This window comes from Drosophila mauritiana, chromosome 3L (genome assembly GCF_004382145.1).
Source record: "Drosophila mauritiana strain mau12 chromosome 3L, ASM438214v1, whole genome shotgun sequence".
NCBI lineage: Eukaryota > Metazoa > Arthropoda > Insecta > Diptera > Drosophilidae > Drosophila > Drosophila mauritiana.
Genome location: NC_046669.1, coordinates 15,566,236 through 15,580,775, shown reverse-complemented (window position 1 = coordinate 15,580,775; position 14,540 = coordinate 15,566,236). Strand labels below are relative to the sequence as shown.

General features: G+C 47.2%; 6 protein-coding genes across 7 annotated transcripts; 1 reads left to right on the top strand and 5 right to left on the bottom strand.

Annotated features, from left to right (window-relative positions):
• Positions 1-6: 6 nt before the first annotated feature.
• On the bottom strand, positions 7-1,487 carry LOC117141042 (ADP-ribosylation factor-like protein 1). The gene is made up of 3 exons (XM_033304324.1): positions 1,333-1,487; positions 1,019-1,235; positions 7-431 (listed from the first exon to the last, which is right to left on the bottom strand). The coding sequence occupies exons 1-3, from the start codon at positions 1,334-1,336 to the stop codon at positions 110-112; spliced, it is 543 nt and encodes a 180-aa protein (XP_033160215.1). The 5' UTR covers positions 1,337-1,487; the 3' UTR covers positions 7-109.
• Positions 1,488-1,703: 216 nt separating this feature from the next.
• On the top strand, positions 1,704-14,491 carry LOC117141034 (ATP-dependent helicase brm). 2 transcript variants are annotated; one of them, XM_033304317.1, is made up of 6 exons: positions 1,704-1,800; positions 2,036-2,337; positions 2,406-2,482; positions 9,474-12,411; positions 12,481-13,272; positions 13,333-14,491. In XM_033304317.1, exons 2-6 carry the CDS (start codon positions 2,097-2,099, stop codon positions 14,187-14,189), a joined length of 4,905 nt encoding a protein of 1,634 aa, XP_033160208.1. In that variant the 5' UTR covers positions 1,704-1,800; positions 2,036-2,096; the 3' UTR covers positions 14,190-14,491. The 2 variants fall into 2 exon arrangements, with proteins under 2 accessions (XP_033160208.1, XP_033160207.1); XM_033304316.1 differs by having other exon boundaries at positions 2,394-2,482.
• On the bottom strand, positions 2,740-4,550 carry LOC117141039 (inositol monophosphatase 3). The gene is made up of 2 exons (XM_033304321.1): positions 3,659-4,550; positions 2,740-3,442 (listed from the first exon to the last, which is right to left on the bottom strand). Exons 1-2 carry the CDS (start codon positions 4,240-4,242, stop codon positions 3,160-3,162), a joined length of 867 nt encoding a protein of 288 aa, XP_033160212.1. The 5' UTR covers positions 4,243-4,550; the 3' UTR covers positions 2,740-3,159.
• On the bottom strand, positions 4,913-6,045 carry LOC117141037 (inositol monophosphatase 2). The gene is given in 2 exon segments (XM_033304320.1): positions 4,913-5,367; positions 5,493-6,045. Coding segments are annotated over 2 exon segments (915 nt in total). The 5' UTR covers positions 5,973-6,045; the 3' UTR covers positions 4,913-4,932.
• LOC117141040 (inositol monophosphatase 2) lies at positions 6,099-7,496 on the bottom strand. Its single transcript, XM_033304322.1, has 2 exons — positions 6,991-7,496; positions 6,099-6,596 (listed from the first exon to the last, which is right to left on the bottom strand). The coding sequence occupies exons 1-2, from the start codon at positions 7,468-7,470 to the stop codon at positions 6,222-6,224; spliced, it is 855 nt and encodes a 284-aa protein (XP_033160213.1). The 5' UTR covers positions 7,471-7,496; the 3' UTR covers positions 6,099-6,221.
• LOC117141041 (inositol monophosphatase 1) lies at positions 7,850-9,224 on the bottom strand. The gene is made up of 2 exons (XM_033304323.1): positions 8,492-9,224; positions 7,850-8,433 (listed from the first exon to the last, which is right to left on the bottom strand). Exons 1-2 carry the CDS (start codon positions 9,073-9,075, stop codon positions 8,163-8,165), a joined length of 855 nt encoding a protein of 284 aa, XP_033160214.1. The 5' UTR covers positions 9,076-9,224; the 3' UTR covers positions 7,850-8,162.
• Positions 14,492-14,540: the final 49 nt, after the last annotated feature.

Here is a 14,540-nt window from a genome sequence, read left to right as displayed (position 1 = left end):
TTTGCGCAATCTGCAATTTGAAAAAAGCTGTTGACGTTTCCTAGCTGGCGATGCTTTGGACACACATTTTTTACACAGGGGACTGGGGGTCTGAGGACTGGCTAGGTATCTACTTGCGACTCTGTAGGGTGTTGGACAGCCAGTCCATGGCCTGGTCGAGTCCCTCGCCCTTGGTGGCCGACGTTTTGAATATTTGAAATGTGCGGTTCTTAAGGTTCTCCAGTCCTAACGCATGATGGACCTCGGCGACGGTCATGCATCCGTCCATGTCCTGCTTGTTCGCCAGGACGACCAGTATCGCGCCGGCCAGCTCCTCCTCACGCAGCATGTACAGCAGCTCGTCCTTGGAGATGCCAATGCGGTCCCGGTCCGCCGAGTCCACCACGTAGATGATGGCGTCCGTGTTGCTGTAGTAGCAACGCCAATAAGGTCTAGAATGGAAATAGCATGAATTGAGATTGGGATTCTTGATTCTTAAAGGCAACATAGCCTGCCTACAGAAAGAATTATTAGCTATTTGAAGTTAAGTTTTGTAATAATAATAGGTTTAAATTGAAATTTCCTAGTGACTAAGAACTAAAAGTGTTTCAGATAAAAAAGACGGCTGGGAAATAACGTGTTAGCAATATAAAAAGCGGGCGATTGTTGAAACATGAAATAAAAATAGCCCTAGTGCTGATGAAATGAGATTCAAGCTGAACATTTATAATTTATATGATGGTATTCTAATTTTGATTTTTAATACATGAATATATCAGAATTTAACGCCTTTTTTTCGTAAAGATTATTTATTAAATCATAGTCTATAAAAGTAATCTGAAACTATCTCCTAACACATCAAGCAAATTAGATGTTCCTTATCTTATCAGCTAAAACTATAATGTTTTTTTGGAAACCCAAAAGGCTTGCTGAACTGCAACTGAAAAAATGTCTTCTAGAAATTAATCTAATTTCCTCCTAATACTTGGGAAAGTTGTGTAAAAGCCATTACAATCCTGCTCCCGTGTAACCCACTCACCTAATACTTGTCTGTCCGCCCAAATCCCAGACCTGGAACTTGAGGTTCTTGTAGGTGACCTGCTCCACGTTGAAGCCGATGGTGGGTATCGTGGTGACCACCTCGCCCACCTGCAGTCTGTAGAGAATCGTGGTCTTGCCGGCGCCGTCCAGGCCCAGGATCAAGATGCGCATCTCCCGGGAGCCGAGCAGTCCGCGAAAGTAGCTGAGCACCCCACCTGGAGGAAGAACGTACGATTTTTATGACCAGACTTCGTCACCGGGCGGCGCCGGAACGGGGAGGTTCCCCACGTCCATGCTCCGTGCTGTACAAACCCATGATTACGGCTGAACTTTGTCTAGTGCTGGCGCTGCCTCTAAATGCTTAAGTTACGTTAATTGTATGTGGTGCTACAATTAATACAAAATCGCAGAAGTCTTGTTTTCACTTTTTTTGGGCTGGAGAATGGTTTCGTTTTTGCCATTCGCAGGTCACGCGAACATGACGTGTCACAGCGTGCGTTCAGCACACATATATTTTTGTAAAAAATAATATTTCGATAACTTTAAAAATACGTTTGATAACTTACATTAAATTGAATTAAATAACATTTCAAGGAATGCATACAGATTAATTATAAAAATATTCACTGTGACTTGTGCTGAACGCGCCCACCTTTATTGCCGGTTCACAGAGTTGCCACCCTTGCGTGACTTTTGTTATAGAGACGGCCGCCATTAGAGTTTTGCCGTCGCGTCGCGTTGTGAAAAGAGAAGAAAACCTTCTGAAAACAGTGCTAATAGGTAATACTTTCGGTGCCAAATGGAGCAATCCGATTGCGTTCTTCGCGTCCGATTAGCGTGCAGTTGATTTCGGCCGATTTGGCTTATCTTTGGCCGTTAGTTTTGAGTTTGCACCGGGCTGCGCAAAAAAGTGTGCCAAAAGAGGCACTCAAAACGGTAGCTACGATTACATATCGTGGCTATAGCTTCTTTAATGTTGGTAAATACAGTGCATTGACGTGTGTTCCATCTGCAGATTAGGCTTCACCAGTTGCTGGATATCGCTATTGGATAAAAATAAGAAAAGGAACTGCAATATGGCCTCGCCCTCTCCGGCGAACAGTCCCATGCCACCGCCACAGGCGCCCAGTCCGATGGCCCCGCCCTCGCAGAGTCCCGCGCCCTCGCCGCACAGCCCGTATCCGCACCAGCAGCCAGGTCCACTGCAAGGACCTCCGCCACCCGGACATCCCGGTGCCTACGGACATCCCATGCAGCACGGACCACCCGGCCAGGGTCCACCCGGGCATCATATGCCACCGCACCACCAGGGGATGAGTATGTTCTTGAACAACCCACCACCAATCGCCTCAGTCGCACGTAATTATCCGTAGTTTTCTCAAAAGGTCCGCACATGGGAATGCAGATGCCGCCGACGGGCCCAAATATGTCCCCCTACCAAACCCACGGAATGCCACCCAATGTAAGTGATCCCCAAGTCTAGCCGTAGGAATCAGAATAGTAAGCCTACTAGATGTCTCAGGTCTCCAATCAAATCTATGCCATTTGGACAAACAGTAGCTCGCTACAAAACATTGAAAATATTTACATCGATACTTTCAATGTTTTTATAATCAGTAATTAGCAAGTTTTTAAAATACTTAATACGTTTGTAACTCTAAGGATAGTTAAAATATCCTATAAAATCTACATAGTATTCTAAACGGTAGATTAGGGATTTCTTTAAGTTTCTTTATTTTCTTTACTTTATATACAGATATGGAATGGGTCACTAAATATCTAAATTCCATGTTAGACTAACATTTTTCTGCGGGATATTATATGAAAAAGGTATAAACAATAGGAAATTTCCGAAACTTTGTAAATAAGTATAGACATACTAAATTAACATGTAGGTAATCTGTATATCAATTTGTTTGCCAGCTGAATGCTTAAAATAATTGGTATTATATGGTGTTGTCTTTCAAAGTCTCAAGATGGACTGGCTTTCCCGCCTTTTTAACGTGTATAGTGGAACAGCTGCCGGCGATTAAAGCTGGAATACATCCAAAAGCTCCCCATTCGCAGAGCTTCGAGCGCCAATTGACAGTGCAGCTGACCCCAAGCTTTTTAATTAAGATCGTTGTTGCCTTGTCTAAATTACTTCTGCACCGGCCTTCCTCCCACGGACTCCTCCTCGTCTCCCTTGCGCAGCAGGTTTTCGATCTCCTTGCGCAACTTCTCTGTGCCGGCGCAGATCAGATCCGGCTTCATTATGTCGAATGGTCCGCCAAAGGGATGTGTTACCACGCCTCCGGCCTCCTTAACCAGAAGGGAGCCGGCGGCACAATCCCAGGGATACATGTCCTCAATGTAGAAGGCATCCAGATTGCCAGCGGCCACCATGCACAGCTCATCCACCACACAGGAGTAGGCAACAAGTCTGTGGATTTATGGGATATTTCGTAAGGGGTCATTTCTTTTTAAAATCTTTTTAATTGTCTTAGAGAATTTGCATGAACAAAGGCAATTAAAGCTTTTTATTTAGCATTGACTGGTTAATTGTTTAGTACTCAGATACTTTTGTTTTGTTTATTGCACAGATTTTTAACCACATATATATGCGAAGTAGATCCAAATTAATAAATTATTTACTCACCGTCTGGCATTCAATCCCACATGGTAGATCCTTTTGATGTGCTTGTTGGCCACCGAATGGACGTGCAGCAGGGACACTTCGTAGGCCACATTAGCATCCTTAACGCTCTCGCAGCTGCTCACGTGGATGGGTTTGCCATTGCAAAAGGCGCCTTGTCCCAGTTTCGTTGTGAAGAGCTTTTTCTGGACAGGATTGTTGATTACTCCCACTACGATTTGTTTGTTGATCGCCAAACCGATTGATACGCAAACGTGTGGAATCTGCTTGATAAAGTTCGAAGTTCCATCGATGGGATCTATGATCCAGGTGGGAGCATCCGTCAGCTCTCCGGACACGTTGTTGTTCTTGGCCGTCTCCTCCTCGCCGATGAACTTGTGATCCGGATATCTGGCCAATATCTTCTCCATGAGAAAGTCCTCGATCTTGTTGTCGTAGTCGGTGACCACGTCGTAGAAATCGCCTTTGATGGACACGTTTTTACTGGCCATTTCGTAGCCCTCCATCAGGATCTCGCCCGCCTCGATGGCCAGGGGATGGATAAAGTTGTACAACTCCTCGATATCCGCTTGTCTCACTTCTGCCATATTGCCTTTATGCGTATTTCTTGGGCAAAAAACGATCCGTCGCTGCTCAGCTCGCGGTGCCAACTAATCGGAGAGATTGCACCCCACTGGGAGTAGCTCCACGCTCCGGCTGATTTTGTCTAGCTGGCGCTGGCGCTGGAGAAGTGCTTTCTGTTCGGTTACAATTCACTCGTTCTATGATTGTTTGCCTGCCTCGCGTTTTTATGATCGCTGCGACATCGCCCCATAGGGGTGTACTAAAAATTGGCATCTCACCTGGCTGCGTGCCTCTGTTTTATCTCAATTGGTTTGATGTACACAAATAGACATACTCTTTTTTATCTCCACACAGACAGCCAGTCAAATAGTTGTAAAACCCGTTTTTATCAGCATTTTTCGACGCTCTGAGACTTTATTATTGGATGGTTTACACACTCGAGCTGCAAGTCATTATACTCGGAGAAACCTTGCAGATATTATGTTAAAATTTATCAGAACTGTATTATAAAGATCAATCATTTGTCTTATTATCTCTGAACTTTGCCTTTATGCTGTTCAAAACCCTTGAATGTTTTGTGAGTAAATAATGTTTTGTTTCGTTTACCTATGGAATTCTGAAATATGATTAACAATATTTGTATTGTTTCCATCATTTCTAATCTATTAAATATATTTGTATAGCCTTCATGAATATATCTTTAGCTTTATGATTTATTTAAAAGTATAGCCGCTAATTTGGTCGGCTGCTTCTATCAATTGTATTACATTTTTGGCCAATTCTTCAGAGCTGGTGCACACACAGTCGGGTTTCATCACATCGAATCTTGCTCCGCTTGTGTGATATACCCTGCCACCGGCTTCCCTGAGGATTACCGCACCGCCAGCCAGATCCCAGGGCTTTAGATTCTCCACATGATAGGCGTCACATCTGCCGGCGGCTATGTAGCAGAGCGTGAGAGCTGCGCATCCAAAGCTGCGGGTGTTGATAGCGGAATGCAGTGTAGATGATGGGGAATAGATCAGAGATCTCTGGGTCACTCACCCAGTCGCACTCGAGGCCAGCTTGTAGAGACGCTTCACGTTCTTGTCCCGCCCCTTGGACACCACGATTAGGGAGATCTCATAGCACACCAGTGCTTGGTTTATCTGCAATTGTTTTCGAAAATGCTTGGTTTACTTTTCTTTATTACCACTGGGGGGGGGGGGGGGGGGTCTTATCAGCTCAAAATCCCTAAGATAATGCATTATTTCATCACTTTCGCGACACCTACCTTCTTAGCGTTAGAAACCTCAATGGGTTGTCCATTTAAAAAAGCTCCATGACCTTGCCAAGCTGAATACAACTCATTTGCAGATGGATTGTAAACAATCCCCAGCACCAGCTCTTTGTTTATGGCCAAGCCCACGGAAATACAGCAATGGGGTATCTTCCGCACGTAGTTGTTGGTGCCATCAATGGGATCTATGATCCAAGTTGGGGCATCCGTCAACTCGGGCGGTGCTTTGGCGTTGGCCATAGCTTCTTCGGCTATTATTTTGGATTCCGGAAAGGAATTTAACAAGCCATCTGTTAGAGTCGCTTCTATCTGCTTGTCGTACACGGTGACTAAGTCATAGAATGCTGACTTGACTTCGTAATCGGTTTTGGGTTTCTGGAAACCCTCCAAGAAGAGCGCACCGCACTCCCTGACCAGTTGCAGAGATACCTGGTAATATTCTTCAAGTTGTGCCTCGCTGATTCGGTAACTCATGGCTCTTCTATCGACTGATCAGAATAGAAACTAATATTTAATTTAGAAACAAAGCTGACATTATGGTAAAGCTTTCTTCGCAAGCTTTTTCAGATACAGCTCCTGAAGTTCTGAGATACATATACATATGTACTTAGTTCGTTTTATTGTACTGGAATATCTGCCCGCAATCTCGCGCGCGATTATAATAGTTTACAAGTGATAAATGTGGATACTGTCTTTGCATACTGAGCCATTAACTTTAACTCTTTACTTAAATGTGTACTCTGTAATCTGACCGGCCTCTTCGATAAGACTAATCACATTCTTGGCCAACTCCGGCGTGGCGGCGCACACGCAATCCGGTTTCATCACATCGAATTTGGATCCGCTGGTGTGGCACACAGTGCCGCCGGCTTCGGTCAGGATGATGGCTCCGGCAGCAATGTCCCACGGTTTCAGATCCTCCACATGATAGGCATCGCACTGGCCCGTGGCCACGTAGCACAGGGTCAGGGCGGCACTTCCGAAACACCGGGTTCCCGTGGCATTCGAGGCCATCTTGTACAGTCGCTTCACATTCTTGTCCCTCACTCCGGCGGCGTGGATCAGGGAGATCTCGTAGGCAATCACTGCTTGCTTGATCTGGAAAAGGGACAATTAGTTGAGAGGGAATATATGCGCGTAATTTTGGAAAGCTATTTTTGTTTGGTGGTATACCAACGAATGATATTGCCATCGGTGCACAGAACAAAATTTTAGCATATTGTATTTTTCCATTCCAAAAAGTTGTTATAACAATTGTATGGCAATTTTGTTAAGCAGTTATAATAATTTATTATTTTATCAGATTTATCAAATTTCTCAAACATTCCTATCGAAATGTAAATTTAACTTTAGTCAACTTTTTTTTTTGCTGTGCACCGATAAACCTGATTGCAGGAATAATGTCATGCACGGTTATTTGTTAAATTTCGTTTATCTGGTTTGTCGCTATACATAGTATTGTTGCTCCCGGGTTATATAAGCACTCTCTTACCGTCGTCACTTTGGATGTGTGGATGGGTTCGCCATTCAGATAGGCTCCATGTCCCTTGTAGGCGGAGAACAGTTCGTTTGCCGGCGGATTGTAGATAATGCCCACGACCAGCTCCTTGTTGATGGCCAGGCCCACGGAGATGCAGCAGTGCGGAATGCGGTGGATGAAGTTGGTGGTGCCGTCAATGGGATCTATGATCCAAGTGGGCGCATCGGTCAGCTCCGCCTGGCGCTGTGAAGCTGCCGACTCCTCCTCGCCAATGATCAGGGATTCGGGAAAGGCGGCCACCAATCCCTGGGTTAAAATATCCTCGATTTGCTTATCGTACACGGTGACCAGGTCGTAGAAGTCCGCCTTGACCTTGTAGTCCGTCTTGGCCTTCTGGTAGCCCTCCTGCATCAGAGGCCCGCACTGGAGGACCAGTTTGAGGGCCACATCGTAGTACTCCTTGAGCTTGGACTCGCTGACCGCGGAACTCATTGCTATTTCTGTTGGTTTCCGACTGAGCAGCAGAACTACATATACATAGACGCGAGTCAGCTGTGGAATGGTAACGACGCCAGAGGAAAGCTTTCTGCCAAAGCTTTCATTGATGCAATAGAACTTTGGACATTTGGGAGAGCGCGATAGAGTTGCTTACGAACCGTTGTTCCAAGTTTATGGGTGTGATATTACTACACTAGTCAGCCAAGAATCTGAAATTACTATTATTTTTAATATTTAAAAATCCATTAACGCACAGGAAATTCTCTTCGAAATTTAAGACCATATTTTTTTCTATTAAAAGTGCATTTAAACTGTTGGCATAGATTTTATAGAAAACGTTTTGGATCATCATTGCCTGTACTATATTTTCTGATATAGGAATTTAAGTGTTTAAATGTTAGGATATATCCCAATCTTTCTTCTATTACTGCGTATCATACATAGGATATATTTTCTTTATTAAAAAGATGTAAACCTGTGTTTCCTTGATGTTGTATGATGGTTATTAACGACTATCTTGTGTGTTGTAATTTCATAATTCGTGAGGGGATGAACTGAGCTGATATGAGCAGTTCATCTGCCGTGGAAAAAGACAAAAGAGCCAGCGTTTAAGTAAGATTCTGTTTTATGTTGATCATTAGACTTTTATTTGTAGACAAAAGCTCTTTGCTTGTGGCTCACAAATCTCACTCTCCTCCCACATGCTTCTCCTGATCAGCCTTCCGAATAAGATGCTCTATCTCAGCTCTCAGTGTCTCCGTTCCGGCGCAGATTAGATCTGGCTTCATGATATCGAAGGGACCACCGTAGGGATGGGTGACAACTCCGCCGGCCTCACGGATGAGCAAATAGCCAGCTGCACAATCCCAGGGATACATGTCTTCAATGTGAAAGGCATCCAAGTTGCCAGCGGCCACCATGCAAAGGGAATCCACCACAGCGGAATAGGCCAGGAGTCTAGAAAGAAATCAGAAATTCTAAGAGGTGTAGTTTATTATATAGGTTTCACCCTGACCTTCTGGCATTGGATCCCACATGGTAGATTCTTTTGATGTGCTTGTTCCGGATCTTTGGAGCGTGCAGCAAGCAAACTTCGTATGCCACATTAGCATCGTTGAGATGTTCACAGCTGCTCACCTGAATGGGTTTCCCATTGCAAAAGGCACCCTGACCCAATTTGGCGGTATATAACTTATTCTGTGCAGGATTGTTAACTACACCCAGCACGATTTGTTTCTTAATGGACAATCCAATGGAAACCGAGACATGTGGAATTTGTTTGATGAAGTTCGAGGTTCCATCGATGGGATCTATGATCCAAGTTGGAGCATCCGTCAGCTCTTTCGTTACATTGTCATTCTTGTGGGTATCCTCTTCCCCAATAAATTTGTGATCCGGGTAGCGCGCCAGTATCTTCTCCACGAGAAACTCCTCTATCTGGTTGTCATAGGCAGTGACCACATTGTAGAACTCACCGTCCTTAAGGGCCACCGCCTTGCCAGCATTTTGATAGCCCTCTAGGAGGATTTCCCCAGCTCTCACTGCGAGCGGATAGATAAAGTCGTACAGCTCCTCGATCTGGGCCTTACTGTCTGCCATCTCAGTTACTTGTCCAATCTGCTTATCTACCTATCTGTGTATCTTACAATGCTTTTGCGATATATTGCACCTGTTCCGACTTCGTGTCGAGTGAATAAAGCACTGAGCACAGTCGCTAGAACGAGTTTTCACAGTTCAGTAACTTGGTTCACTGTGTGGCATTCGCTAACTGAGATTCTGGGCGAGTGAGAGCTTTTATTAATTTATTTGCACTTAAAGTCAGCTTTTGTGCAAAATGGAATTTGCAGTACGTATATCATAATATTTACAAAATTCTTATCCTTCTTTATCAACATTTAAATAGCTAGACAATGTTTTAAGCTAGTTTTGAAAGCAGTTTACTATATTTGAATGTAATTGATGAAATCGTTATTCATCTAAATTCCCTTCTCTTTCAGGCACCCACACAACCCTGCATAGTGTCACCTGGTGGCCCACCTGGCGGTCCGCCACCTCCGGAGCGCTCGAGCCAGGAGAACCTGCACGCCCTTCAACGCGCCATTGATTCAATGGAGGAGAAGGGCCTGCAGGAAGATCCTCGCTACTCGCAGCTGCTGGCAATGCGGGCAACCTCGAAGCATCAGCACCTTAATGGCAATCAGGTTAACTTGTTGCGCACACAGATCACCGCCTATCGGTTGCTGGCGCGGAACAAGCCCATATCCATGCAGATGCAGCAGGCGTTGCAGGCCGCGCAGCAACAGCCACCGCCAGGACCTCCAATTGGGCCACCTGGAGCACCAGGCGGACCGCCACCAGGGAGCCAGCATGCAGGACAACCGCCCGTGCCGCCGCAACAACAGCAACAACCGCCACCTTCAGCAGGAACTCCACCCCAGTGCTCCACGCCGCCCGCAAGCAATCCTTATGGACCGCCAGTTCCTGGCCAGAAAATGCAGGTGGCACCACCACCGCCACACATGCAACAGGGACAGCCATTGCCACCACAGCCGCCACAAGTGGGTGGACCCCCGCCTATCCAACAGCAGCAGCCACCTCAGCAGCAGCAACAACAGTCGCAGCCCCCGCCACCGGAGCCACATCAGCACCAGTTGCCAAACGGAGGCAAACCCCTGAGTATGGGGCCATCTGGCGGGCAACCACTTATACCTTCATCACCCATGCAGCCACAAGTGAGAGGGACACTGCCAGGAATGCCGCCAGGTAGTCAGGTTCCGCAACCAGGAGGAGGTCCTCAGCGACAGGTTCCACCTGCGGGTATGCCGATGCCCAAACCCAATCGCATTACAACGGTGGCCAAACCCGTCGGTCTGGATCCCATAACATTGCTGCAGGAAAGGGAGAATAGGATAGCAGCCAGGATATCATTGCGCATGCAGGAGTTGCAGCGTCTGCCGGCGACGATGTCCGAGGATCTGCGTCTGCAAGCGGCTATCGAGTTGAGGGCCCTAAGGGTCCTGAACTTCCAGCGACAGCTGCGTATGGAGTTTGTTCAGTGCACGAGACGAGATACCACTTTGGAAACAGCGTTAAACATTAAGCTCTACAAGAGGACCAAGCGGCAGGGCCTGCGGGAGGCACGTGCCACCGAGAAGCTAGAGAAGCAACAGAAGCTAGAGGCTGAGCGTAAGCGTCGCCAAAAGCATCTGGAGTTCTTGGCTGCAGTGCTTCAGCACGGCAAGGATCTGAGGGAGTTCCACAGAAATAATAAGGCCCAGCTTGCAAGGATGAACAAGGCCGTGATGAACCACCACGCCAATGCCGAGCGCGAACAGAAGAAGGAACAAGAGCGCATCGAGAAGGAACGTATGCGACGTCTGATGGCCGAGGATGAGGAGGGTTACCGCAAGCTGATTGATCAAAAGAAGGACAAGAGATTGGCTTTCCTACTGTCGCAGACAGATGAGTATATTAGCAACCTAACTCAGATGGTGAAGCAGCACAAGGACGACCAGATGAAGAAAAAGGAGGAGGAGGGCAAGCGGCTGATACAGTTCAAAAAGGAACTGCTGATGAGCGGAGAGTACATTGGCATTGATGAGGGCAGCATTGTTGCCGATATGCGGGTGCATGTGGTAGAACAGTGCACGGGCAAGAAACTCACCGGCGATGATGCCCCCATGCTGAAGCACTTGCACCGCTGGCTGAATATGCATCCTGGCTGGGATTGGATCGACGACGAGGAGGACAGCTGTGGGAGCAACGACGATCATAAAACCAAGGTGGAGGAGCAACCAACGGCAACAGAAGATGCCACCGACAAAGCACAGGCGACGGGCAACGATGAGGATCCCAAGGATCTAATTACCAAGGCCAAGGTGGAGGACGATGAGTACAGGACGGAGGAACAGACGTACTACAGCATCGCTCATACCATTCATGAAAAGGTGGTGGAGCAGGCCAGCATCATGGTTAATGGTACGCTCAAGGAATACCAGATCAAAGGCTTGGAGTGGTTGGTTTCGCTGTACAATAACAATCTAAATGGTATTCTGGCCGATGAAATGGGTTTGGGTAAAACCATTCAGACCATTTCGCTGGTAACCTACCTTATGGATCGAAAGAAGGTTATGGGTCCCTACTTGATTATTGTACCACTCTCCACCCTGCCCAATTGGGTGCTGGAATTCGAGAAGTGGGCGCCAGCCGTGGGTGTAGTCAGCTACAAGGGCAGTCCGCAGGGAAGGCGATTGCTGCAAAATCAAATGCGAGCAACCAAGTTCAATGTGCTGTTAACCACATATGAGTACGTGATTAAGGACAAGGCGGTGCTGGCCAAGATCCAGTGGAAATACATGATTATCGACGAGGGTCACCGCATGAAGAACCATCACTGCAAACTCACCCAGGTGCTGAACACCCACTACATTGCCCCCTATCGGTTACTTCTCACGGGTACACCACTGCAAAACAAGCTTCCCGAGTTGTGGGCGCTACTTAATTTCCTGCTGCCCTCGATCTTTAAGTCCTGCTCCACGTTTGAACAGTGGTTCAATGCGCCATTTGCCACCACTGGCGAGAAGGTTGAGCTAAACGAGGAGGAGACCATCCTTATCATTCGTCGTCTGCACAAGGTTCTTCGTCCCTTCCTGTTGCGTCGCCTCAAGAAGGAGGTAGAACACCAGCTGCCCGACAAGGTCGAGTACATCATCAAGTGCGACATGTCCGCGCTGCAGCGCGTTCTCTACAAGCACATGCAGAGCAAGGGTGTCCTGCTCACCGATGGTTCCGAGAAGGGCAAGCACGGCAAGGGAGGCGCCAAGGCGCTGATGAACACGATCGTTCAGCTGCGCAAGCTGTGCAACCATCCGTTCATGTTCCAGCACATAGAAGAGAAGTACTGCGACCACACTGGCGGTCATGGAGTTGTGTCCGGTAAGTTTACCTTTCTCATTTTTTTGGCTTATTTATATTGACATTGGTATACTTTTCTTCATATTAAAGGTCCGGATTTGTATCGAGTCTCTGGAAAATTCGAGCTGCTTGATCGCATCCTGCCCAAGCTGAAGGCGACCAACCATCGCGTGCTGCTCTTCTGTCAGATGACCCAATGCATGACCATCATCGAAGACTACCTGGGATGGCGCCAATTCGGCTACCTTCGACTCGACGGTACCACGAAGGCCGAGGATCGTGGCGAACTACTGCGAAAATTCAATGCCAAGGGCTCGGATGTGTTTGTCTTTTTGCTATCCACACGAGCCGGTGGTTTGGGTCTTAATCTGCAGACCGCCGATACTGTGGTAATCTTCGACTCCGATTGGAATCCCCATCAGGATCTGCAAGCCCAGGATCGTGCCCATCGTATTGGTCAACGTAACGAGGTGCGCGTCCTGCGACTAATGACAGTCAACTCCGTGGAAGAGCGCATCTTGGCTGCAGCCAGGTACAAGCTGAACATGGACGAGAAGGTCATCCAGGCTGGTATGTTCGATCAGAAGTCAACGGGTAGCGAGCGACAGCAGTTCCTACAGACGATTCTGCACCAGGATGACAACGAAGAGGAGGAGGAAAATGAGGTGCCCGATGACGAAATGATCAACATGATGATTGCCCGCAGCGAGGAGGAGATTGAAATCTTTAAGCGCATGGATGCAGAGCGCAAGAAGGAGGATGAGGAGATCCATCCGGGTAGGGAACGTCTGATCGATGAGTCCGAGCTGCCCGACTGGCTGACAAAGGATGATGACGAGGTAGAGCGTTTCCATTATCAGTACGACGAGGATACCATTCTAGGTGAGTTACTCTGCTCGCTGTTACTTAACCATTTTTCTTACGATAACTATTCCGCTTTAGGTCGAGGCTCCCGGCAGCGAAAGGAAGTAGACTACACCGATAGTTTGACTGAAAAGGAGTGGCTGAAAGCCATCGACGATGGCGCTGAGTTCGACGAGGAAGAGGAGGAAGACGATTCGAAGCGCAAGCGACGAAAGCGTAAGAATCGGAAGGAAGAGTCCGACGATGATTCGTTGATCCTAAAACGGCGACGACGACAAAATCTGGACAAGCGGTCCAAAAAGCAGATGCACAAGATTATGAGTGCGGTTATCAAGCACAACCAAGATGGACGAACCCTGTCCGAACCGTTCATGAAGTTGCCTTCGCGGCAGCGGTTACCCGACTACTACGAGATCATTAAGCGGCCAGTTGACATTAAGAAAATCCTGCAGCGCATTGAGGACTGCAAGTATGCCGATCTCAACGAGCTGGAGAAGGACTTTATGCAGCTATGCCAGAATGCACAGATCTACAACGAAGAGGCCTCCCTGATCTACCTGGACTCGATTGCCCTGCAAAAGGTATTCGTTGGGGCCAGGCAGAGGATAACAGCTGCAGCGGATGCAGCCGCAGTGGCAGCCGGAGATAACACGGGTGAAGCGCACGGCAATGGGGGTTCGGATAATTCGGACAACGACGACGACGATGGCGGCGATGACGGCTCCGACGACGAGGAGATTGCGACCACTTCAGCGGCGGCTGTCAAAATGAAGCTCAAACTGAACAAATCTCTGGCCAGTGCGCCCGCCACGCCCACGCAATCATCGTCGAATGTGAGCAGCGGAGCGGCTACCACATCCAAGAAGCAGACGCGTCGCAAGCGCTCCCAGAAGAAGTACACTATTTCAGACGACGACGACGATGACATGGACTAGCTACCGTTGGGAGTGATCTTCAAGCGCGGATCGTCGGATGTCGAAGGCATGGGCAATTGATTATTTATTAGTTTAAGTTTTACTTTCATGGACGATGCTTACCAAAACCCTAGCGTTCGGGATTTTTTAACCATCTAACCTATCATGCTATCAATTTTATCTATACATCTTTCCTAGTTGTATGTAGGTTCTCGATTAAGTTTACTATTCAATTATTTTCGCACACACCATTTATTTCTCCCAATTCTATTGATTGTATAATTATGTGCTTTAAAATAAATGCATACCTAACATAAAGTAAATCGAAAAACTTCGTATTTACGGACGGCGGATTGCTTCTTGAAAGATTGT

Excerpts from the sequence above, each read along its gene's own strand:
- LOC117141042 (XM_033304324.1), bottom strand. Across the intron at positions 432-1,018 it reads GGCGGACAGACAAGTATTAG|ACCTTATTGGCGTTGCTACT; the intron begins GTGAGTGGGTTA and ends TTTCCATTCTAG.
- LOC117141034 (XM_033304316.1), top strand. The coding sequence starts at position 2,097 with ATGGCCTCGCCCTCTCCGGCGAACAGTCCCATGCCACCGCCACAGGCG. Across the intron at positions 2,338-2,393 it reads ACCGCACCACCAGGGGATGA|TTTTCTCAAAAGGTCCGCAC; the intron begins GTATGTTCTTGA and ends AATTATCCGTAG. Across the intron at positions 13,273-13,332 it reads CGACGAGGATACCATTCTAG|GTCGAGGCTCCCGGCAGCGA; the intron begins GTGAGTTACTCT and ends ATTCCGCTTTAG.
- LOC117141039 (XM_033304321.1), bottom strand. The coding sequence starts at position 4,242 with ATGGCAGAAGTGAGACAAGCGGATATCGAGGAGTTGTACAACTTTATC. Across the intron at positions 3,443-3,658 it reads GTGGGATTGAATGCCAGACG|ACTTGTTGCCTACTCCTGTG; the intron begins GTGAGTAAATAA and ends ATAAATCCACAG.
- LOC117141040 (XM_033304322.1), bottom strand. The coding sequence starts at position 7,470 with ATGAGTTCCGCGGTCAGCGAGTCCAAGCTCAAGGAGTACTACGATGTG. Across the intron at positions 6,597-6,990 it reads ACACATCCAAAGTGACGACG|ATCAAGCAAGCAGTGATTGC; the intron begins GTAAGAGAGTGC and ends TCCCTTTTCCAG.
- LOC117141041 (XM_033304323.1), bottom strand. The coding sequence starts at position 9,075 with ATGGCAGACAGTAAGGCCCAGATCGAGGAGCTGTACGACTTTATCTAT. Across the intron at positions 8,434-8,491 it reads GTGGGATCCAATGCCAGAAG|ACTCCTGGCCTATTCCGCTG; the intron begins GTCAGGGTGAAA and ends ATTTCTTTCTAG.